Consider the following 26,071-nt stretch of genomic DNA (forward strand, 5'->3'; position numbering starts at 1 on the left):
CCTAGCCCCTGGCAACCACATCTACTTTCTGTCTCTATAGACTTCTCTATTTTGGACATTTTATATAAGTGGAATAATACAGTATGTGGCATTTTGTAACTGACTCCTCTCAGCACAGTGTTTACTATGTGCATGTATGTTGTTTGTAAATTTCCCAAATTTCCTTCTGTTACTGATATCTGCATTCATTCTATTATGGTTGGATAGCTGCTTTGTATGATTTTAACCTTTTTAAATTTATTAAGGTTTGTTTTATGGCCTAGCATCTGGTCTGTCACAGAGAATGTTTTGTGGACACTTGAAACATTAAATTAAAAGATGCTTGCTCCTTGCAAGAAAAGTGATAACCAACCTAGACAGCATGTTAAAAAGCAGAGACATTACTTTGCCAACAAAGGTCCATCTAGTCAAAGTTTTGGTTTTTCCAGTAGTCACGTATGGATGTGAGAGTTGGACTATAAAGAGAGCTGAGTGCTGAAGAATTGATGCTGTGGTGTTGGAGAAGACTCTTGAGAGTCCCTTGGACTGCAAGATCATCCAACCAGTCCGTCCTAAAGGAAATCTGTCCTGATATTCATTGGAAGGACTGATGCTGAAGCTGAAACTCCAATACTTTGGCCACCTGATGCGAAGAACTGACTCATTGAAAAAGACCCTGATGCTGGGAAAGATTAAAGGCAGGAGGAGAAGGGGATGACAGAGGATGAGATTGTTGGATGGAATCACGGACTCGATGGACATGAGTTTGAGCAAGCTCCGGGAGTTGATGATAGACAGGGAAGCCTGGCATCTTGCAGTCCATGCGGTTGCAAAAAGTTGGACACAACTGAGCAACTGAACTGAACTGAGAAGAATGTGCATTCTGCAATTTGATGAAATGTAGTTATTATCTATTAGGTTTAGTTGGTTTGCAACATTCAGATCTATTTCTTTTTTGTTCTTCTATCTTGAATATAGTATTCTTGGTTGACAATGTTTTTTCTTTTAGTACTTTGAAAATCTTATCTTACTACTCTTAGACATCTGTTGTTCCTAATGAGAAGTCAACCGTTAAACTATTGGAGTTGTACATTTGAGTATTTTTCTCTTGCTACTTTCAAGATTTTCTCTTTGGTGTTGACTTTTAGCTCTTTTGCCAATGTGTCTATGTGTGGATCTTTTTGCATTTATCCTACTTCAAATTTGTTCATCTTACTGAATATATAGTTTAATGTTTTTTCTTTTTAAAAAAAAAATCAAAATTTCAGCCCCATTATTTTTCTTATATTTTTCTCCTCCTTTCTTGCCTTCCTTTCTGAAATCCTGCTACAATATTTTGGGGGTACTTAACTGCGTTGGAGAAGACTCTTGAGAGTCCCTTGTACTGCAAGGAGATCAAACCAGTCAATCCTAAAGGAAATAAGTCCTGAATGTTCATTGGAAGGACTGATGCTGAAGCTGAAGCTCCAATACTTTGGCCACCTGATGCAAAGAGCCGACTCATTACAAAAGACCCTGATGCTGGGAAAGATTGAAGGCAGGAGGAAAAGGGGACGATAGAGGACAAGAGGGTTGCATGGCATCACTGACTTGATGGACATGAGTTTGAACAAACTCCAGGAAATGGTGAAGGAGGACAGGGAAGCCTGGGGTGCTTCAGTCTAGAGTCGCAAAGAGTCAGATGCAACTGAGGGACTCAACAACAGCAAGTTGTGTACCATATATCTTTAAGGCTGTGTTAATTTTTTGAAAAATATTTTTTGTATTTGTCTTTTGGACTGCATAATATCTCTTGAGTTCTCTTAAAGTTTGCTGATTCTTTCATCTTCAAATTAAGATACACTATTCAGCCCTTCTAGTAAATTTTTTATTTCCGTTATTATAGTTTATTATCTCCAGAATTTTAAAAATAATTTATATCTCTTTATGAGTATTCTCTGTTTGGTGAGATATTGTTGCCATACCTTCCTTATAATGGCTGCTTTGAAGTTTTTATTCAATGTTACACCTGAAACCTCTGAAAGGCAATATCTGTTACCTGCTTTTGTTCTTGCATGGACCATATAATCCTGTTTCTTTGAATGTCTTGTAATTTTCTTTTAATGGAAAATGGAACATTTCAGATGATATAGCAATTCTGGATACTAATTTCCCTCTACCCCATCCCAGAGTGGGGGGGCTGGTTGTTGTTAGCCTGTTTGTTTAGTGATTTGGTGGACTACTTTAGGTACCTCTGTTTCCCTGATCTCTGGTAGCACTCACGTAGGGTGAAGCCATGGGCATGTGCACAGTAACTCTGGTATGACAGTGCTTTTAGTGGGGCTCTCTGTGCCTTCTCTTTGGATTTCTTTGTTAAATGGTCCACCTCTGTTGGTATCACACCCAGTTATTAGTCTCTTTGATTATTAGTTGATTGCTCTTTTGTTTTTGGCAATGCCTTGGGATATATTAATAAATTGTTCCACAGTGTGATTCAGTTAAATTTGGGCCCCTTTGCAAGGGTAGTTTTTCGGTGACTCTGAGATTTCCTGTGGCCATACAGGAGCCATTAGCTATTCTTTCTGGTAAACTGTCTGCCTTGTGATTTAGTTTATTGCTCTCATGAAGCTACCTCCTTCCTCTTAATTGTCCGGCAATGAAATCTTTATAATGTTTTTGAGATTACCCTTAGGCTTGAACTTCCCATGTGTTAATTTAAATGAAGTCAGTTCTTCTGTTCATGTGGCCTCTTTCTCTGGGAAAAACCTCTGCCACAGCCCCAGATCTAGGGGTAGTTACAGTGGCCTGCATTTCTCAGAGCCACACTTCTGCTTTATGAGCAGGGCCCTGGTATAGGCAGTAACCTCTGATCTCAGTTTGCTTCTCCTGGTTTGCTAACTCTAAGCCATGGGCAAACTGAGATGATGGTGATCAGGATCCTGTTGTTACAGGCATGTTGCTCCTGAGATAGAGACTTTCTTCTGTGAGTGGGTATGGGTGAAGCAAGGGTCTCTTGACTTCTCAGCTGCACTTTCTGGTCTTTAGTTGCTGCATAGCTGGTAGACTGGGGAGAGGGGATTAGATATGCTAATATCCTGCCTTTCTTTGGGAGATACCTCAGTGTCACCTAGAGGGTTGGGGGAGGGGCAGCCCTCTGTTCTTGGCTGTACTCACTTGAGGTAGAATTTTCGTGTGCTAACCTGGGAGCCTGGAGGAGGGAGACAGACTGCACTTCAAATGCCACAGACCCTTCGCTATTCTTACCAAGTTTTAGTAGGTTTTTTTCAATAAAAATTTCTTCATTTGCTCTTTAAGAATTTATGGAGACTTCAAAGGATTCTTATTTATACTAATTTTTATCAGTTATATTGTTCTACTAGGGAGTTGATCTGCAGAGGTCCTCATGCATTCATTCTGGAAGAGTCCTAGTGGTCATGTTTTAAAGCCTTGCTTAAGACAAGCCTTTTAAATTAATTATTTCTTCAGTTATTCAGGTGCTGCTTTACACATATGTTTAAAAATGTTTTCTATTCTATTTTATACCTCAAAAAATCACAGTAAAATGTAGACTCCATCTTTGGATAAATTCACATGTAAGCCCAAAACTCAGAAGAACTGAATCCTGATTCAATCCCTTCCACATATTAATTGTGAGATCTTGAGCAGGTTGCTTAATCACCCTGAATTTATTTCCTCATCCAAAATTTTGAGATAACAGTAGCTATTTGTACATTAAATTAAATAATACATGTGAAAGCAATTGGTAAAACTCTAAAAACTTAGTGGAGGTTATTATTACTAGTTTAAATCAAATCTGTAATGAAGTGCCTGCCTCTCTTTTCATTCTCATTTAAGAATACTATTTATAAAATTTATCTTAAAGTCAATTGTTACATTTTACATGATTTTGAACTCCTTCATGTTATCATAGGTAAATATTTGTATAAAGTGAACTGGGATATCACCTAGTAAATGATTTCTTTAGATAAGTTTGTTGTGGAATTACAGTTGTAGAAGGGGAATACAACATTTTTAATATGCATCTTCGGAGTATGTGTGTGGAATCTTAAAATAAAATTTGATTTTTTAAAATCCCAGCATATTTATGCTTATATTTTGTTTATGCTATCTTCAGAGTATCCTGGCTTTAAATCCTCGAACACAGTCTCATGCAACTCTGCGTTCCACTTTGGCCAAGAAATTAGACAAGAAACATTGGAAAAGAAATCCTGATAAGAACTGCTTTGTAAGTACCACTGATACATGGTTTCATGCTGAAAATTATCTCATTCTACACTGTAAGACATGATTTTATATATACTTAGAAATATAATTAAATATGTGTAAAATACAGCAGTAGTTTTTTCATATTTAAATATTTTATATTTGAATCATCTCAGAAATGTGATTAATTTTGCTCCTTAAAAAATCTTTTGAAATAGTTTAAAATCATATAAATTTAGTTTGTGCCAAATTTTGTTTTTTGAAAATGTATAAAAACCTCTTAAAATAATTTTGTAATAACACAATGATATAGAAGAGTTTCCAAATTTCAGATATAATTCAACTCAAGAAGGTTATACTAGTATACACAAACTGTTGTTAAATATTCTTTTGTGGAACATATAAACATTAAGTGTTCAATATGAACATCTTATATTTCCAGATGAGGTGCAGGTGCAAAAATCTGTGATTACTGACTGCTAGAATGTTATTTAATTGGGCCCATGAAATCATTATAGGGCTGGGATTATTAGGCTATAAATGGGGATTAAGTAAGTACAACTTTGAAGGCAATATTTAAAATGCCATTTTAGGAGGTATAAATATTTGTTAGGAAAACAACTTCCTTTTCACCTGATTTCCCAAAATTAATTTCTCAAAGGGCTTCTCTGGTGGCTCAGATGGTAAAAGAGTCCACCTGCAATGCAGGAGCCCTGAGTTCAATCCCTGGGTTGAGAAGATCCTCTGGAGAAGGAAATGGCAACCCACTCCAGTATTCTTGCCTGGAGAATTCCATGGACAAATGAGCCTGGGGAGCTACAGTCCATGGGGTTGCAAAGACTTGGAGAAAAATTAATTTCTCCAAAATTAATTTTCTCCAAGTGATCAGTGAGCCAATTAATAAGTATAAAGTTATTTAACATTAGCTCTTTTGATACTTTGTGTATATGTTCTTTTTAATACAATGGTTTTAGTTTATTGTTATGTACTTCTTAACTACATATAAACTCTTTTGGGATAGGAATTGACGGTATTTGTACATGTACATTTGTATTTATCTGATTTTTAAATTTTCTGTCACTGGCCAACCAGCAGTTTTTTGAATTAAAAAAGAGAGATAGAAATACAGGGAAACAACATGATTTGCGATGATAACACAGCCACTTACTGGCAGACTTGGATTTGTAATTCAGTTTCCCTTGCTCCACTTCTGTAAGCTTTGCAGTCTACCATGACATTTCTCGTAGAGGTCTCTGGAAGGACACTAGTGTGGTCCAAATGAGATCAAGGAGGGAATCAACTATCAGTTGTGATACTATATAATGATGTAAACAGTTGAAGGACACTGAAAAAAGAATCATGTAATTTTCAAACTTAGAAATCCTTAATGATTATCAAGTCTTTCTCATTTTAAATGTGTCAAAACTATGATCCAGATAAATCAAACTCTCTAGGGTTTCCCCTTTATAGATTATTAAACTGTTTATTTAGAAGGGGAGGCGTTCACCATTATTATTATTGTTGTTTTTATTATTATTATCTGATGAAAAATTAGCATTTTCATTCCATAATGTTAGCTTATAAATTGAGTGTCTCATATTTTCATATTTTTTTGGTAATTGACAAGGATACAGTAAAATAGGTTTTCTTCATTAAATATATATTGGCACAGATTTCTAGGAAAGCAGTTTGACAGTATCTTTGTCAGTATCTTTCACAATATTTGTTAATACTTTTGTTAGTTTTCTAGGGCTGTCATAAAAAAGTACCATAGACTGAGTGGCCCGAAGAACAGTTTATTTTCTCAGTGTTCTGGAGGCTAGGAATCTGAGATCAAGGTGTCAGCATGGTTGATTTCTTCTGAGGCGTCTCTCTTGATAGTAGGTGGCTGCCTTTTCACTCTCTTCTCATGGTCGTCCCCCGTACATGTCCAAATATCCTCTTATAATGATACCAGTATATCAGATAAGAGCCATTCTGATGACCTCATTTTAATTTAATTACCTCTTTTAAGACTGTCTCCAAATACAGTTACATTCTGAGATACTGGGGTTTAGGCCTTCGATAAATGAATTTGAGGGGATTCAGTCCATAAGAATGCCTTTAAATTATCAAACACTTAAACCTAGTAATTCGTCGTCTAGTAAACTATCATAAGGAGCAAATAAGGAATGTAGGTAAATAATTAAATAGAAAGAAGATTATCCCAATACTGTTTATTTGTAGAGAAAAATGTGGGTGGGAAAATGTGGGTTATAGCTAAGTAACTTAGGGTAGATCTATTCCGTAGTAAATTGTGCAACCATTAAATTACTATTTTTAAATAAAATTACTTTTGAAGTAATTAATAATCTGAAAAAGACTTATAATTTATATTATTAATTTATGGACAAGGTACAGAACAACACTATATTTCAGAATGGTTGTATATGGTTTTACAGAACCACACCTATATTCATATTCATACAGAAAAAAATGAAATGTTAATAGTAATTGTATTTGTTTACTTAGCACTTTTGTATATTTCAGATTTGCTATAATGAGCAAGTTTTAGAGGAAAAATGAAAGTTTTAAAGATATGTGAGGATTATCTCAATTATAAGATCAGATTTATTGCTCTGGATATATACTTGAAAAGTCTATGTATTAACTGTATATACTGTATTAACAAAGAACAGTGAAATATGTTTCCAAAGAGGGAATATGGGACTAGAGTTGAAAGTTGTCCTCAGTGTCATTAAAGAATGCTATTCTCCTTTTCATTAATATTCTCTTTGTGTGTCAATGAAGAATTGAATAAAAGTATTACCACACAATATGATTTATTTTTTAATTTATAAATTTTCATAATTGAGTTTTATAATTACTCATCTCAGTTAAAAACCATACATAAAACAAATAGGAGAAGATTCTCTAAGGTGTAGAGAAGGCTAATTAACTAGGAATATGGAACCTGAAACATGACACAGTGATGAATTCCCTGGGTTTTCTTTTTTTTCTGCATATATCTTAGAGCCGAAGAAGTTGGAAAACCAGAAATGCTAACTGATACCCCCCACACACACACACACACCCCTCAACAAAAGTCTGCTCTTTCTAGCCAAAATACTAAGAATTGAACAGTTTCTTTTCTGTTCATAGCAAAATGGAAGACTTTTAGATAGTAACTGCTATACTCTAGCTGAATACAGCAACAACAACAAAAATGTGACCTCATCCCAATGTATTCATAAACGCTGAGCAGGGAACCTGGACTTCAATCCTGTGATGAGACGATGATACGCTCCAACGCCTCTGTTTGGTGAAAGAGGAGTCAGGACTTTCATACTCACTAGCTACCTGGTAACCAAGTCAGCCCACATCCCAGACCACTGAATTTCTACCCTTATCAAGAAGAGAAGAAACAGGGTGAGGCTGAAAAATACCCCAAAGAGATATAACAGCTAAAAGCTTCCTAAATTTAGCAAGAGACACAAACCTACAGATTCAAAAACCTCTGTGAAACACGAGGGAATCCATATCAAGACATATCATAATTAAATTTCTGAGAACTAAATACAAAGACAGTATCTTAAAAGAAGCCAGCCTGTTTGCCTTAAGGCGAGGACAGCTCCTATGGGCAGTTGTGCTCCAGATCTTTGCCCTGTGGCCCTGAAGACTAGACACTATCACTGGCCCATCCTTGATCAGTGTTTCCTTTTTTACGCTGCTTCATCCCTCCTGTATTGTTATTTCCTGAAGAGCACCACTCCATGAATCACATGTTTCAAATTCTGCTTTTAGGGAAAGTGAAAAGTGAAAGTTGCTCAGTCATGTCAGACTCTCTGCGACCCCACCGACCGTACAGTCCATGCAATTCTCCAAGCCAGAATACTGGAGTTGGTAGTCTTTCCTGTCTCTGGGAGATATTCCCAACCCAAGTCTCTGACATTGTAGGCTGACTTTTTACCAGCTGAGCCACAAGGGAAGCCCAAGAATACTGGAGTAGGTAGCCTATCCCTTCTCCAAGGGATCTTCCCAACCCAGGAATCAAACCAGGGTCTCCTGCATGACAGGCAGATTCTTTACCAACTGAGCTGCAAGGGAAGCCTTTGCTAACTAAAGAAACAAACCTTGCTGTTAAGTAGCAGCAGCACTTAATATAGGCAGTCACTTTCTCCTTCCTGCAATTTTTTTTTTTCACTTCCCTTTCAGGACATCAAACTCCTTTTTTCTTCTTTCCTCATTGGCATCTTCTTCTCAGCTTCTTTGTTGGCTCTTCCTCTTTTCTCACCCCTAAATATTAGAGCGCCCCGGGTTCAGATCTTTCTGTCTCTGTTTAAAGACTCAGTCAGTTGTTGATCACATTCTCTCTCCTCATTTTAAATACCATCTGTAGACAGATGGTTCCTGCATTTATATCTCTTGCCTGGACTAGTTTCTTTAATTCTAGACTTCTGTAACCAAGTGCCTAATGAATGCGTGTATGTGCTTAGTCACTCAGTCATGTCTGACTCTTTGCAACCCCATGTACTGCAGCCTATAGACTCCTCTGTCCATGGGATTTCCCAGGCAAGAATACTGGAATGGGTCGTCATTTCCTTCTCCAGGGGTTCTTCCCAACCCCTGGGCCTAGTGAATACCTCTACTTAAATCCCTAACAGGCATTTCAGTGTTCACATGTCGAAAATCCAAATTATGATCTTACATCCAACATCTATTGTTCCTGGAGTCATCTCTATCCACCACTTTCTAACAGCAAAATATTGAGTCCTCAATTTTGTCATTTGTCTCATCTCCCGTACTTAATTAGAAGATCCATTTGGATATACCTTCAGTTATATTAATAGCTAGAATCTGATAATTTCTCATCACTTCCACCACTTCTTGCCTTTCTAAACCATCATCATTATTTTTCATCTGGATTATTTTAGTTGCTTTGTAATGGTTGCCATGCTTATGCCCTTTCCTGATAGAGTATCTTTATAATAATATATCGGAGAAATCCTTTTAATATTCCTGTGCTCAAAAACCTTCAGTGATTTTTCCAGCTTACTTTGGAGTTTGCACAATTTCCTTTGTACACCTCAGCAAGGCTTTCTCCGGCCACTCTGTTTAAAACTCTAGCCTGCCACCATACTAAGCTCTCCTTAGACTTTGCTTAATTTTTTTTCATGGCACTCATCACTGATATACTGTTTTCTTATTCACTGATTTGTTTATTGTCAGTTTTTTCCCACTAACATGTGAAATCCAGGTGTGCATGGATTGCTGTTTTGTTCATTATATATTTTGTTTCATAAGCTGTGTCCCCAGCATCATGAACCCTTGGTGCTCACTAAAAATGTGTTGAAAGAATTCAACCCTTCTTTTACATAGTCTTCACAAGCTAGATATAAGGAACACATATTTTTTTGGTATACAGTTTCCAGACTACTGTTGCATATTGTGTTTGATTTTAATCATGGTCTAAATGAACAACCCAGATTTGTTTCTTCATTTTACTGACTATGCTGAAAATATTAAATTATTTACTTAAACTCATTAAAATTACTTAGTTTTGTAGCCATATCTAGAATTCTGGTCATCTGAATCTTGTGTGCCTTTTCCAGTGTATTACCTCCTTAGAATACACGAATAAGATTATTAGAAAATAGATACTTCAAAGTTAAGGAAAATGCAGATAGTAATGGTTGTTGCCATTACATTGAAGGAATCTTATAGCGTTTATGAAGGCAGCTAAAGAGGTCATTTTGAGCCAACTCCCTGACTATGGAATGTAAAAGCTTGATATGTTTGTGTTTATTTTGTTTTATTTTCTAATTATTTTGCATTAACTTTACAATTTTCTATTTTGATTTGACTCAGATAATCACTGCCTTATCATTCTTAGCAAATATATCAGGGTCATGGTGTGAGTTTATCTGAGTAGAGTTCTCTCTCTCTCTCTTTCTTTCTTTCCGCTTTGGCCCTTGAAACAACCATATGTGAGGCACTGTAGTAATGCCACTCAAAGGTAAATAAAATATGCAAAATAATTAGTCTAAAACTGTCTATTAAATTAAATCATATTTAGTTTTAATAAACAAATATTTGTTTGTAGGCTTTATAGAAATTCTGAAATTTTTTACCCAAGAATTTCTTTCCTTCCCAGGTTAATACGATTCTAGTGATAATTAGAAATTCTGAATTCAGTAGGGGATTTAAACTGGCAAATGTGTTTTTACTGGTTAATGAAGCACAAAGCAGTTATTTCCAGTATCTGTTAAGCAGGTGTTCCATAACTGCTGTTTATTTTTGCCATTTTTTAAAGTGTTGAACTGTCCTAATTACATAAATATTTTGTACTCCTTTTCCATTAGCAATTTTTAAAGACCAGAAAATGTTACAAATCAGAAAATTTATCCTGGATGAAAATAAAAAGGAAAGGCAATTAAAGACAATCAATTATTTGACATGATTTTGGAAATTTTAGCTAATTTGTTTTATTTATTTATTTATTTATTTATTTTAGTTAATTTGTTTTAAATTCATGGCATGTAGTAGATGCTCAAAATGAAATAATAAAAATAAGAATAAACCGTAATATATATTAAGAATTTACTGAGTAGTTATATTTCAAAGTGCTTTTTGTGAAGTAAACCATTTAAGCCTCAGAATCACCCATACTATATTTTATCTTCATTCACAGTTGAAGGAAGCTAAAGAAACCTGTCTAAGAGTCCACAACTAAGAGGCTGAACTTATGCAGTATGGTACCAGAGCTCTTTAAGCAGACTTTTAAAAATAATTAGATAAAAATGAAGCATTGCTCTTTTTTCTTCTAGGAAGTAACTTAAGTAATATATAAGTTTTGATAACCACTTTTTTTTCCCCTTCACAGTCTTAGTCACTGCTTTGTTTCTTCATTTATTGCCTGTTTACAATGGGCCAGGCATGCTACCACTTAGAACTCTGGAATAAAGATGAACATGACACAGGCCCTTTCAAGAAGGTTTCATGTTTTTTTAGAAGACAGCAATATTAATATGTATGTAGTATTCTTTCAAAGGATGAACCATGAAGGAACTTTAATTATCAGTGTGAGTTGGTTAGATTTGCCTTGAGATGTATCAGTCTATAACTTTCAGTGTGAAAGTTGGGTTCAATGTGGAAGGGGTGAAACAGGGTCTCTGAGACTGATGTGGAAGGCTGGAAGACAAATCATGAAGACCAGGGACAGTGGGTATGTAGGAGAGAGGACAAGCTTGAATATAGTTAGAAGATGTCCTAGTCTGTTTGGGCTACTATAACAGAAATATCACAGACTAGGTGGCTTAATCGGAGAAGGCAGTGGCATCCCACTCCAGTACTCTTGCCTGGAAAATCCCATGGACGGAGGAGCCTGGTAGGCTTTAGTCCATGGGCTCGCGAAGAGTCAGACACGACTTAGCGACTTCACTTTCACTTTTCACTTAAATATATTGGAGAAGGAAATGGCAACCCACTCCAGTGTTCTTGCCTGGAGAATCCCAGGGACGGAGGAGCCCGGTGGGCTGCCGTCTCTGGGGTCGCGCAGAGTCGGACATGACTGAAGCGACTTAGCAGCAGCAGCAGGTGGCTAAACAATAAACATTTATTTCTCATACTTCTGGAGGCTGGAAAGTTTAAGGTCAAGGCACTGGAAGATTTAGTATCTGGTGAGGGCCTGTTTCCTCCCTCATTCATAGATGGATTTTTGCTGTCAGAAGGAATGAGAGAGCTCTCTGAGCCTCTTTTATAAAGGCACTAATCAATCCCCTCTATGAGGGTTCCACCCTCATGACCTAAACACTTCCCAAAAGCCCCACCTTCTAACACCATCACACTGAGGTTTAGGTTTTCAGTATGCAAATTTTGAGGGAACACAAATATTTTGTCCATAACTGGACATAAATATGATTTGGGAGTTGACTTTATGTGTGCATTTTCTTGTATATAGGATATATTGTGAGAAATCGTGAATTCAGTTTGAGATCTTTTGAGTTTCTTGTACCTGTGGGACATCCTGTTTAGTTTAAAGCTTGTAGCTAAGTAAAGGGGTCAGGAATGCAGATAAAGAGTGTTCAATAATCAGAATACAAGTGGGTAATTAAAAGTCTGTGGGTAGAGTTATCCAAGAAGTGTATGTAGAATGGGAAGAGTGTGGAGGTTAGACTTTGAGGACTTTTGTGCAGGACTTAGGGAGAGGCGAGTTAGGCATTGGCCTCAGGTGAAAAATGTAAAAGTGGCACCAAAAGACTCAGTAATCAAGGTAAATAATACACAAATATAAATCATACAAAATATATAAATGATGCAAAGATATATAAAACACATATATGGAAGCATATGCATGCATGCTAAGTTGCTTCAGTCATGTGCAACTCTTTGCAATCCTATGGATTATAGCCTGCCAGTCTTCTCTCTCCATGGGGCTCTCCAGGTAAGAAGACTGGAGTGGGTTGCCATGCCCTCCTCCAGAGGATCTTCCAGACTCAGGGGTCAAACCCATGTCTCTTACATCTCCTGTGTTGACAGGCAGCTTCTTTACTGCTAGTGCCACCTGAGAAGCCCATATGGGAGCACATTTCTTTCCTTTTGCCTTAGTCTCCAGAGTGGCTCAGCTTGGCACTGATAACCAGGCAAGGGCAGGCAGATGAGAATTTAGCCAAGAAACACTATAATGGGTGAGGTGAGGAACACGGAGCATGGTGAGCGAGTTCTTACAGGAAGCAGGGGTCAATGTGCTTTTCCTGTAATACCTGATTAGTCAATGTGGTTATTTTTTGTACTTTGGAAATTATCCTTCTAGTTTACCTTATCTGCTGAGTCCATTTTTCCCTCTCAATTTTATGTGACTATTAAGAGATGAAATCCAAGTAGTTAATAAAGTTATTTGTTAGCTAATCTCTTTCAGAAAGTGAAGGTGGAAGCTTGAATCCCCAGCTCTGTTAAACGACATGGGGTGCAGGTCCCAATATTGTTATTATTGTTTTTATTTACTCACTAAATCGTGCCCTACTCTTTTGGGACTCCATGGATTGTATAGCCTGCCAGGTTCCTCTGTCCATGGGATTCTCCAGGCAAGAATACTGGAACGGGTTGCCATTTCCTCCTGCAGGGGATCTTCCTGACCCAGGGATCAAATTTGCATCTCCTGCACTGGCAGGTGGATTTTTTACCACTGAGTCACCTGAGAAGCCCTAGGTCCCTATATTGGTACACGTCAAATTCACAATACGAATTTTTATTTTTAAGCTCCAAAATTTAATGAGTTCATGATTCACAGTGAGAAAGCAATCTGATTCTGCCCTGGCCTCTTCTTAAACCATAGTTTGAAACAACTTCTCAAGCTTGAGCTTGCTTTTCTGATTGCTGACAATAGCTTTCTTCCCCAAATAGACTCAGTGCCTGAAGGAGTTTCTGGAATAAAGAAGTAACTGAAACCAAGATTCTTTGCAACTTAATGCCTTCTTCAGTAGGTGAAAAATACATTGTTTGTGTGGAGAGTACAAATATCATACTAGAAACTCAGGCATGCAAGAAATAAAACCTCCTTTATTTTTCTGTAACTAAACTTAATTTTTGTTTTGAGCTTCTCTCAGAGTGAAAGTTTAGTCACTGTCACTTGGAATTCTTTTTTCTGTGTTCATACCCACCCCCCCACTTCCCCCATTTCTCTGAGCTAATACCTGAGTTTCTGAGTATTTGGTGGCAAGGGTGGTAGGTGATCTGAGCCCAGCTGATGCTTCATAACATCTTTCTGCTAATAACGATCATGGGGAATGTGGAATCAACCTTTATTCCCATTTATCAAGCCCTTTTCTGTCTCTTACCTCTCTTCTACTTTGAAGCCACTCTTGAACACATAACAGTCATTCTTAAGTTCTTCTCAACATTGGGGCTTGGAGAACTTCACGATTCAGTTGCCTCTTCCCAGGGCTTCATCTAGTGAGTAACAGGTTCTCAAGCTCATGATTTCTATGTACCTTGCTAGAGTTGGTCATTCCCCCTGTCTAGCCTGAGGAACTGATCTTCTTTCTCTGGATCTAACAGTATTTTTGGACTTGTCTCTTTTCTTTTGATCCTCATTTTGTTTCTCCATTCTTAAAATACTTACTACATAGCTTAGATGCAAAGGTAGAAGTAGAGGATAAAGTTTGCTTTTAACTCATCACATATATCCTCCTAAACCCACACTGTCAATCACCCAAGTTCTTTCAGTTTCCTTGAAAACTTGACTTCTGAAATTTGAAATCTCATAGTAAATCTCTTTGTGCCAGTGCTTTCTGCACTTGCATTCTTCCCTTTAAGAAATGAAAATCAGTGGCCTAGTTGCCTAACATGTATAAACTTTAGAAGGAAGGAAACAAAGTTGCAATAAAACATCCCTTATCCCACAGAGTCTGATTTTGAATTTAGATTGAACAGAATTGATGATTATCTCCCATCCTTCATCCAGCAGAGTTTCAAATGAGATCTGTTGGTGTGGGAAGATAGGGTAGGGTAAGTTCCTACTCTGGGTCAGAGAGACTAAGAAAGAAGGGGTCTTAGCCTGACCTTTATTGTGGGTCAGACTAACTAAGACTAAGAGACTAAGAAAGAGGCCAGGGAAATCCTTTCAGAACCCTTGGTTGGGAAGCTGAGACGATACTTGCAGGACTCTGAGAGTGAGTGTCTGCTTAAATTTTGTGTCATAGACACCTTACTTACATCACCATAGTACTGGCCCTGAAAAGAGCTGCCAACCAAAGGGCTTCCACAGTCCTAGAGGGACCAGCCAGCCTGGGACACAGGAATGTCCTCATGAGTGTTTAAACTTGGGTAGCAACTGCCAACCTGCATCAGGGACTCATATGGATTTGGGTGGCACAGGTGGACCCAGAACTCCTGGCTGACTCACTGAGGGGTTTCCTAGCTCATTTCATTAATTTCCCAGTAATGCTACTGTATATAGTATGCATGTTTGGTTTTTTTTTTAGAATTATTAATCTGGTATGGTTTTACCATTTATATTTTAAGAACATTTCTCCTGATGAATTACAGTGTTGAGAACATTGTAATGAATTAGAAAAATCGATCTGTTTTTCAATGGTATATTTTAAGTGATCTTTATTGGACAGTCTCTTGCATACTTCTAACAAAGGTTAGAAATTATTACTGTATAAATTTAGTAATTGATTTTATGTTTGTGTTAGGATAGATATTAACTAGAAAAAACTATGTGATCCTTTAAAGAAAATGCAAGTTTAAAAGTTCAGCAGAGGCAAAAATTTACAGTTAAAATATACTGTGAAATGTGACTACCTAAAAATCCTGTTGTCAGGATATACAACTTTAAGAACATCAGGGATTCTGGGCCCAAACTCTTGCTGCATGGTCACTTAGACATATTTAGACCTTGTTATTTTGAAATTGGGATGAAGTCTTCTGCTATATGAATTCTGACACATAACCAATATTTACTTTAATATAGAAGCATACTGCTTATGGGAAAGACATTTTGGTAGAAGTCTAGTTAAGAATTTCGAAAGGAGAATTTGGGGAAATCTCAATTTCTTTAAGAATACAAAATATACCCTGAATTTGTAATTAAAATAGGAAAGCATTGATTGGTTTCCGTTGTCTACTATGAAGTATGAATTCCAAAGAACATCTCCTGAACATTTTTGGGCATTAATCCAATGACTGGAAATACTTTCTGTGGCAGTGAACTCTCTTAGATAATATATTGCATCATGCTTTCCCATATTTATATAACACTATTACAGATAAATTATTTTACTAGATAATGTGCTTGAAATCTGAGTTGTACAGTTTAATCAATTACTATATATTAATGGAAGGCCTAATATGTGCCCACCAATATGAAAAGTGGGGAAAGGGACAGGTGCTTTTCTTGCCCTGACAGCTTACAGTCATTGGAACAAGCGTTAAACTCATTCACGACCAAGTGTTATGCATATAGCCAAGCAAGGGCATTATAACTGAAGTAGGTAACCTAGTTTCAGGATTTAGGGTTGAACTTCCCTGCGGAAACAGAATTTAAGTTGAAAATATAGATGAAGGAAGGAAAGAAGAGAAGGATCCCACCAGAGTACAGACTATATATTGCAAACACTTAAGATGAGGAAGGATATTGAACTAAAGGTACTTTAGCAACTTGAGTGCTGCATGCGTGAAGTGTAGAATATGGGTGGTAGTACCAAGTGATGAAATAGAAGAGGTCAGAGAGGAGAAGTACAAGTAACAATAACAGTGACAATAGTAATAATTGCGTTTATTGAAAAGTTCTATTTTTTGATGCTTTCATTAAGAGACATGCATGCCATCTCATTAAGAAAGCACACTCAGCTACCTTCTATAATTTAGAATTTTGTCATATATTAGGTTCTGTCTTTGAAAGTATGTGTTTTCTTGGTGTTTTATTCCACTCATACAATAGTATTGTCAGAAATTTATTCTCCAGGCAAAATATGTAATAAAATGTTAATTGACTAAAAAGAAGAAAAGTGTTAACTCTTGATTTCCTGAGGCTGTTACAAGAAAGCTTTGCTTTAATTATTTATTTCAGACTGATCACAACTTTCTCCATGTCCATATGACATACAAATTAAACTCATTTGTAATTGTCAGCCATCAGCCCTATTGCTTTTATTTTGTTCTTCTTTAGTCTGAAATTTTATAATGTTTAAGTGGTGGTTCTGCTTTTTTTTTTTTTTTTAAACCAACTTTACTGTTGATTAGACTGCAGTGTACTTGTCTAGTCAGGGTTTAAATTGAACTGGAAAAAACTTTCCTCTAAGTCAGGTGGGTTTCAGCTAGCTTTATTAGCAAAAGAAAGAAATCTTTCTATTTAAAGCTAGCTTTCTTTTCTTTGAGGTTGGGTTTTTATGAAAGAAGATAGTGAAACCTGAAGGGATAGCGTATCAGCAGAAAGGCTGGTATAAGAATGAGGTACAGAGATAAACTAATTGGGTTCAGTTATTGGTTCTGCAATTTACTGTGTGACCTTGAGTAAATTCCTTTATCTCTTTCTACCTCCATTTCCTCTTTTGTAAATTAAGGATAATAATAGCATCTACTTGATATAGTTGTTGTTAGGATTAAAGGAATCAATTTGCATACTATTCTTAAAACAGTTCCTGGCACAAATTATATAATCCTCTGTAACTGTCATTGTTTTTCATTGATGGATTGATGCTCCCAGGTCTGCTTCTTTTACTACATATGTAGGTCCATAATGACAGTGGGGACAGAACAGAGTAACTAGATATGGAAAGAATGTGGAAAGGGGCAGGAAGATGTTAAGGACGGTAATAGAAAACAGAACAGACATTTCCTGTATTGTCCAGAAATTTCTTAGCAGAAAATTGTATATGTGTGGTCTGTGTGTGTGTGTGTATGTGAGAGAGAGAGAGAAAGAGAGAGAAACAGGGAAACAGAGATACCAGATTTTTGAGCACTGCCTAATATCTGCACTGAGTTGGAATGAATTATTCTCCCGAGAATTTGTTTGGCCATGCTTTGGCCTCTCCAAAAAGCTTCAGAATGACATCTTGGTCCTGCCCAGTGTCACTGTCATGGGGACTTCACCCTGGTGGACACTCTGTTGTGTGAGCACCTGCAGGGTACTAAGTGTTAACCTGAAATGTTTCCCTCCCTTAAAAGGGCCCGAGAGAGAGTGAAACATTTCCTCTAAACATTTGACAAGCAAGTTTCTCTTTGGAGAATTTGTTCACATAGATTACATATTAATCCAAGAATATTGAAAAGGGAATCCTAAAAATCTGAAGCCAAACTGATTTGATTTGTTTATACGGAAATTCTTTGCATAGTCATAAATACTAAAGTGGAATTATATGATGCATTGTAGGTCAATAAGTACTATATAATAAAGCAGATGTGTTAAGACTATGTCTATAAAAACAGAATATGTATATTTTAAAAGATATTAATGAAGCATATTACTGTATTTGCAAATAAGAAATATCTTTGCATATGGGAAAATAGAATGCTCTGAACAAAAGAAATCATCTGAATTGTCTTTAGAGCCTAATGGTATATTTTACCTTTGCAAAACATTTATTTGGTGCTCATAACAAATAAATATGCGAGTTTTGCTGTTTTCCCGAGTGGGCATACAATGGCAGCTGTCTTTCTAATCGCTCCCCTATTCAAGCACTAATCGGTGGAACCCACGTAGAATGCTAGCTGCCTGAATAGGTAGACAATGGCAGCAGCGTTTTTAATCACAGTCCTATTCAAGCACTAATCGGAGTGATGATTAAGGGACATTAGAGGGAGCACTTTGACATCTGATCCTTTGAACTGGCGTCTGTGCAGGCTGCACTCCACAGAGCTCACTTGGCCAGACTGATTTCCTTAAATAAAGTGCAATGATTTCTAGTGTAGGAAATATTACATTAGAGCCTATTGAAATGATTAGGAATTGAGGAGCTTTTCTTTCAGTGAGGATTTGCTGTATGCTATATACTCACAAAACTAGAACATTAATATTGCATGTACTCTGGGTGTCAAGGACCGTAGAGACATAGCTTGAAAAAGGTCCTCCTGTAGTCACACACTTAAAATTGAATTTGAACAGAAACGTGGAACTCTGCTATCATAGTTCTCCATTATGGAAGTTTCTTTGAATTTTTATGTAACTCAGTCAAGATCAGAGCATCCTAACTGCATTGCATTTTTATTTTTCTTTTCTGTAGACCAAGGTATTTTAGTGTTACCTCTCTTGAGTTGCTTTAATAACAACAAAAACAAGTATTGTGTTATATTCTATGCATAGTTATGTCTTTAATAAGACAGAATGGAATGTTTCTATTTTCACTCTCTCAGAATTTCTAATATCTATTTAGATTTTACTAACCTATTCTCTATAACATTACATATCTATGAAACATCCTGAAAACATTAATATCTATTCAAAATTTGCAGATTGGATCAGTGGTTAACATTTCAATACCAATATTTGATGATGTAGCTTTAAATATCTATATATTTCTATATCTATCCAAATTTATAATTTATGTTAAAAAAAACTTTTCTATCATCTTATGTTCAGTGTATGAGGTCTATGAATTAAACTGACAAAACACATTAATAGAATAAAAAGCATGCACATTTTATTTGATGTTAATACTTCATTTTTATGCCCATAAAAGCCTTCATAGAAAAGAAGTGAAGACTCAAAGAAGCAGGTAGACTCATGGGCTTATATAGCATTTTAACAAAGGGTGGTATATTGTGGAAAATGACCAGACGAAAGAAAAGGGGTTTGACTTCTAGGTGTGGTTAATTGTGGGAAGGTAAGTATATGGGGGAAACTAATGGATGATAAGATTTATTTTAGTAAGGTTTGTTCGTTCATCTTGGTGTCAACTTTCTGTCTTCAGTGATGAGCATTGTTCTCCTGGTACCAGAGAAAGGGTGAGAAACACTTTCACAAAAGGAAATGTATGTCTTGCTTTTAGACAGATAGCAGAGGGCAGAGAGCCCTTTGTGCATTTGCTTTGTCTTAATTGCCTTCAGCTCAAAATAATCTTTATGCTGAAGTAGCATATTTTGGGATAGCATACTCTGATTGCCTTCATGTGCAGCCTCTTAGGATTGAACTCGCTGTATTTTTTATGTTCCTTAGTTATAGAATTCTTCTTCTACAGGAGACAAATATGTATCATAAGTTCTGGAATAAGTATAACTGTGGTGTATGCTTTTGAGGATATCTGCCCCCCAGTTTACAGACACATAGTGTGGGCCCTTGAATTTGTTCGTGCACCATCTGACTCTGAGCTAATTCTAGGGTTAAATTCTGAATCGGATTGAGAAAACTGATCCAACCCAGGAAAAGCAGATTCTCTCTTAGAAATCTGGGACAAGAGATGGTATTTCATTGTAGGCTGTTTGGGCAGAAAAAATATGAAACCTGGGTGTTGTGGGGTGGCCATTTTCCACCTGACAATTATATTAAAAGAAAAAAAAGCCAGTCTGAAGAGAGACAAGATTGAGGCAGATGTAGATAAAAAAGCTGCCTGGGTTACTCATGGCTTTTCATCAGGAGAGTTTTGCAGTTTTGTATTTTGTGATAGGTTCTTGTACCCAAATATAGTCGTCTTATTTTGGCTTAAGCTAAAGTAGGTTTTAGGTATAGACAACCCCAAAATCCTGAGGTGCACAATATGACAATTTCTCATATGTCAAATTCTAATGACTTAGAAAAAGATGTTTAATTTTTAGGGAATATATTAAAATTATAATTAAAGTAGGAAAAGAAAAACGGAGTAAGTAGTAGTAAAATTTTACATGTTGCGTGAAACAGTAGAGTGTAACGTAACCAGCTCCTGCTTAGAGACAGACTGCCTGTGTGCTAAGTTGCTTCAGTCATGTCCGACTCTTTGAAATGCTTTGGACCATAGCCCATCAGGCTCCTCTGTGCATGGGATTCTCCAGACGAGAATACTGGAGTAGGTTGCTTAGGTGAAAATCGTTTCTCTGCGTTTACTGACTTGATCTTGGATACAGTTCTTCACTTTTATCAGCTAACTCCAATTTTCTCCAATAAAAAAGGAAAATATTAATAATTAGAACAATCTAATTAAATTATTTTGAGAATTAAGTGAGCTAATAAATTTAAAATGGTATAATACAAAACTTGCGTGCATGCACACCAAGTCTCTTCAGTCATGTCTGACTCTTTGTGACCCCATGGACTGTAGCCCTGTAGGCTCTTCTGTCCATGGGATTCTCTAGGCAAGAATACTAAAGTGGGTTGCCATGTCCTCCTCAGGTGGATCTTCCTGATCCACGTATTTCTTGTCTCCTGCATTTCAGTCAGATTCTTTACCACTGAGCCACCGGGGAAGCCCAATATAAAGCTCAGCACATGGTAAATGCTCACTAAACAATATTATTTTATTTTATTTATTTTTATTTTATTAGACACATATGGGGAGTGTCTCAGGCTCAGATGATAAGACACTTATCTAGGATTTCTTTGAAGAATTTTATGTCTTCAGTCTTGGTTGTTGTTCAGTCCCTAAGTTGTGTCTGACTCTTTGCGACCCCATCTACTACAGCACGCCAGTTCTCCATCCTTCACTATCTCCTGGACTTTGCTCAAACTCATGTCCCTTGAGTCAATGATGCCATCCCACCATCTCATCCTGCGTTTTCCCCTTCTACTTGTGTTCTCAATCTTTCTCAGCACTGGGGGCTTTTCCAGTGAGTCGGCACTTTGAATCAGGTGGCCAAAGTATTGGAGCTTCAGCTTCAGCATCAGTCCTTCCAATGAATATTCAGAGTTGGTTTCCTTCAGGATCGATCTCCTTGCAATCCAAGGGACTCTGAAGAGTCTTCTCCAGCACCACAGTTCAAAAGCATCAGTCATTCAATCATAATTTATAGATATTAAATATTGAGAAAAGTGGTAGTACATTTATTTATCTTGTGTGACTTTTTTTTTCAAATGTCACATGCTTTTTTAAAAAAATGAGGTAAAATTGATATGTAACATTATAGAAGTTTCAGGTGTAAAACATTATAATTTGACATCTGTACACAATGTGATTACCACCAAAGGTCTAGTTACCGTTCATCACTATACAATTGACCCCCTTCATCCATTTGGGTATTTGGTTAACAAATCCAGGTTAATATAACCATATGATTTTTACAATTAAATAGACCTTTTATCATAAACTCAGTGTTCTTTATTCTATAAAAGACAAAACATACCCAGACATAGTACCTTTAGTTTGTTTCCATGTAACATGAAGTAATTGTAGTTGGTTATTTTGGATTACTTACATTTTTTTCCTTCCAGTAAGAAAACAGGTAGTATTTATGTTATGACTTTGCTCTTATTATCTGTTGGTTCACCCTATCCATATGCTTTTAAATTGCCACTCATGTGTTTTGAGAATTGGAATCTGTATCTATACCTCTATATTAATGTATCTCTCTTTATCTCTATCTATATGCCTTCTTTTTAAAGTTTTACTTTCTGGCTTTAAAGCCAGTAGCTTTGTAAACCACAAATCAACAATAATCTACCCAAATCATTCCCACCGCACTGCCTAAAGTAGTTTGACAGTGTGGTTGTTTTTCTTGCACATATTTGAAATAGCTGTTCTATTATCCCTGGGCTCTTGCCATCTTTTGGTTTAGTAGGACAAGATTTAAAAGAGTGAATAAAAGGAGGGCCAGGAGGTCCAGCAAGGAGAAAAGAGGTTTGAATGTGGAATATGCATAGTATATTTGGGAGACAAAAATCCAATAGATAATTCAAACTTGAGAAGGGATTCATGTCTGAGGGCAACAGAAGAAGGAAGGGTGAAGATGGAAATGTCTAGAAAGGAAAACTGTATCGAGCCTGTGAAAACAATTAAGTATACTTTAGGGATTTGGATGTTTTCCTTAGGGTAATAAGCTCATGATTTTGACTACAATACAACCATCATAAAAGCAATGTTTTAAAATTAATGAGTAATCTTTAGAATATTAATTTGGAACTTTTTAGTTAAGAGCATCAGTAAAGGTGGGAGTTATGGGAATAGAGAGAATGGGATTAGAGATTCTTCAGATATTGTGAAGATTATTTAGAAAGAATGAGCAGCTCTCTACATTGGAAAGGGATGAAAAGTTAAATAAGATGTCATTTATCACTCGATAAATATATACTGAGTACCATGGTGGTGGTTTAGTAGCTAAGTCATGTCCGACTCTTGCGACCCCATAGACTGTACCCTGCCAGGCTCCTCTGTCCATGGGATTCTCCAGGCAAGAATACTGGAATGGATTGCCATTTCTTTCTCCAGGGGATCTTCCCGACCCAGGAATTGAACCTGGGTCTCCTGCATTTCAGGCAGATTCTTCATAGTAGGGGTATAAGAAGGTACTCATATTTTTATTAGGGAGAAACAGACAGGAGTGGAATGTAGCACTGATGTATGGTGAGAACTACCAGCTGCCTTGGCCCATTGTTCTGACTGGCATAGTGCCTGGCATAGAGTGAGCACACTCAATGACTGTTAGCTGTTAATGTTTGTTCTTGATGGATTTTGATATCATTGCTGCTGATTTTTTCTTCTTATTGTTATTACAGACATTCAGTGGTAAAATCACTTCTTTCTAATTACTAGTGATATTATACCTTCTGTGGTTCTGGCTGTACCAGAATTGCCTCTAGGCAGAGATGAAAAAAAAGAACAATCGGAAGAGACGATAACTTCCCTCCAATCCAGAGAAAGGCTGATAGAATTTATCAAGCCTCAAACTTTTGGGTATATATTGGACAGGTTATCTGCAAGGCAAAGTTTAGGCTTTATCAGATGTTCTAAGCTTTATTACACTGAATATCATATCCTTGTAATTTTTTCACCGAAAGTGTTCTTTTGAAGAGTGTTACTTATCTTCCCTATAAAAAGCATTATTCCTTTTTACTTCATCTTATACCTTCTTGGAAATGTTCATAGTACATTTTGTCTAGCATTGAAACATTACTTTCTTTGTGATGAATGTCATCATAGTAACCTGGTTTTAATCTTTTGAGTGGGAAATATTATGAATCAATTGAATAAATGTTTAATCCCTCAAAGACAGAAATAAATGGAAATGGTGGCATTTCAGTCTTCTTTTCATTCATTCAACAAACTAAGTTTGGACTGATGGTGAAAAGATAAATATGATTTAGTCACTGAGTTGTGTCCAACTCTTTGCAACCCCATGAACTGTAGCCTGCCAGGCTCCTCTGTCCATGGGATTTTCCAGGCAGGAATACTGGAGTGGGTTGCTGTTTCCTTCTCTAGGGGATCTTCCTGACGCAGCGATTGAATCTACATCTCCTGCATTGCAGGTAGTCTCTCAATTGAATAAATATTTAATCCCTCAAAGACAGAAATAAATGGAAATGGTGGCATTTCAGTCTTCTTTTCATTCATTAAACAAACTGGGTTTGGACTGATGGCAAAAAAGAAATGAACAGAGAAGGTCAAAATAGAAACAATTATATTTTTAAGATAAATCTTGAATAGATAAATTCTAAAACATAGAAAGATTCTAGAACATTGGATAATGGGCATTCTATAAATATTTGTGAAATAAATAACTGGATAACTACAGATCATTTACCTTTGCCAGGAGGGAGTATAGTGAATAATTGGAGAACATGATAGATCATTTGAATCTAGAAGATGTAGCAGGCCTTTAAGCAAGCAGGAAAGAGAAGGGGGAAAGGAAGCAATACAAGCAAACAAATATCATGTGTAGCTTCACAGATTTATGGAACAGTGACATATTTTCAATGAACTGCAGATAGCTATAGTATTACTAGAATAGGCAGGATAATAATGACCAGCTTATGAAGGGCTTTAATTGTATGTTACTGTCCACCCTTTTAGAATAAGAAATTAAACAGCACTCATTTAATTTTCACAACAATTCAGTGATGTTAAGTACTAGAGTTATCCCTATTTAAAGACAAGGAACAGAGAATTAGAGATGTTAAGTTCCTTTTCCAAGTCACGTAGCTAGTAAGTAAAATATTTAGCATCTAGGAATGAAATTGACACCTTTAAATTCTAGCACACTTCAGAATATATAAAAATATATATTTTTACAGGAAAAAAATAAATGTTTGGAATATTTTTGTACTAAACTGAAAAAAGACAGGAATAGTTGTTACATTTATCCACCTTTTAAAGTTGTTTTTGTTACCAATTTTTCATTATGCAAATTTTACTGGGTTTGCCCAAAATTCAAATCATATTGAACTAAAAATCTCATTTCAGAAGAGTGATCCAAGTCTACTCAGCAGCTTGATATACCTGACAGAAAATTGTCTCAAAGCAATAATGTTATTGTATTGTCGTAAGGGCAGTAATGGAAAGAGAAATAAAAATACTTTATTATGAATTAGAAAATAGAAACAGATATGTTAACAATGGAAATAAACATCTAGAAAGCTACATGTGAAAGATCAGTAAAATTCAGTAATGTTGAAAACAGTGCTGAAGTGCTGAAAATAGTGATATTGATGAAAGAAAAAAAGTGTTTTGATGTTTGCATTGTATTTGAGTCTTACATTGGCACTGTTAACACAATGTTGGCATCAGGAAAAAATCTAGACAGAACATATACTTTTAAGAAATCATTTAAAATCTATTATGAATGTAATATCAAGATTGCAATTTCAGTTTGCATTTTTAGAATGTTTTCCTCCAAGGAGGTCAAAACACTTGACATTTATCTTACTACCGTGGTGAAGTATTTCTGTGGTAGGAATTATTGTTCTGTCAGTCCTCTCAAGAGAAAATACATAGAAAGTGTCAGGAATTTTTTTAACAGTTACCTAAACTTTTTTCTGTTTAAAAGCCAAGTAAGTCTCAGTGAATGATAACTTTATCCAGTTAATTCCTCTGGCCAAAAATTTTGAATTCTTTATTTCTCATTTTCTCCACACATTGTTTCTAGTCTGTTAAGAAATTAGCTCTACTTTCAAAATACATACAGAAAAGGCAACTTCTCACCCTCTCTACCTCATGAGAGCTTTATTTATATTGTGATCCGTGTGAATGGCTTCTCCTAGGATTTTGTGTACAGCTGCACAATCATATCTGGTCTTCTACTTTTTACACTTGCTTGGACATTTGTTTGGCTCAGGCAAGAATACAAATAGAGGCCCACGTCTCTTCTGTCTGAATATTTATAGGCTATAACGCAAGATCAAAAAGTGTTAAAAAATTATGTTCTAGCATCCAGCTTTAACAAATACATATTCATAATGACAATGTTGAAAAATATGTCTTTTATGCATGTCTGTTCTGTTGGTGGGCTGGTGAGGCTTAGATGAGTAATAAACATATGTATAGTTTATAAATTATTGTATTTATATTAT

General features: G+C 36.2%; 1 protein-coding gene across 4 annotated transcripts in view; it reads left to right on the forward strand.

Moving 5' to 3' along the window:
• The window catches only part of DPYD (dihydropyrimidine dehydrogenase), a 913,720-nt gene that overhangs the window by 44,692 nt on the left and 842,957 nt on the right, over positions 1 to 26,071 (forward strand). For all 4 annotated transcript variants that reach the window (XR_014054766.1, XR_014054765.1, XM_081493632.1 and 1 more), the window contains exon 2: positions 4,094 to 4,204. Coding sequence is in view for 2 of the 4 variants with exons in the window: in XM_081493632.1 (XP_081349758.1) it covers positions 4,094 to 4,204 (111 nt within the window). In the remaining 2 variants the exon portion in view is untranslated. The remainder of the gene's footprint in view (positions 1 to 4,093; positions 4,205 to 26,071) is intronic.

The sequence above is a fragment of the Giraffa tippelskirchi genome, chromosome 5 (assembly GCF_054371585.1).
Source record: "Giraffa tippelskirchi isolate mGirTip1 chromosome 5, T2T-mGirTip1v1.2.pri, whole genome shotgun sequence".
NCBI classification, from domain to species: domain Eukaryota; kingdom Metazoa; phylum Chordata; class Mammalia; order Artiodactyla; family Giraffidae; genus Giraffa; species Giraffa tippelskirchi.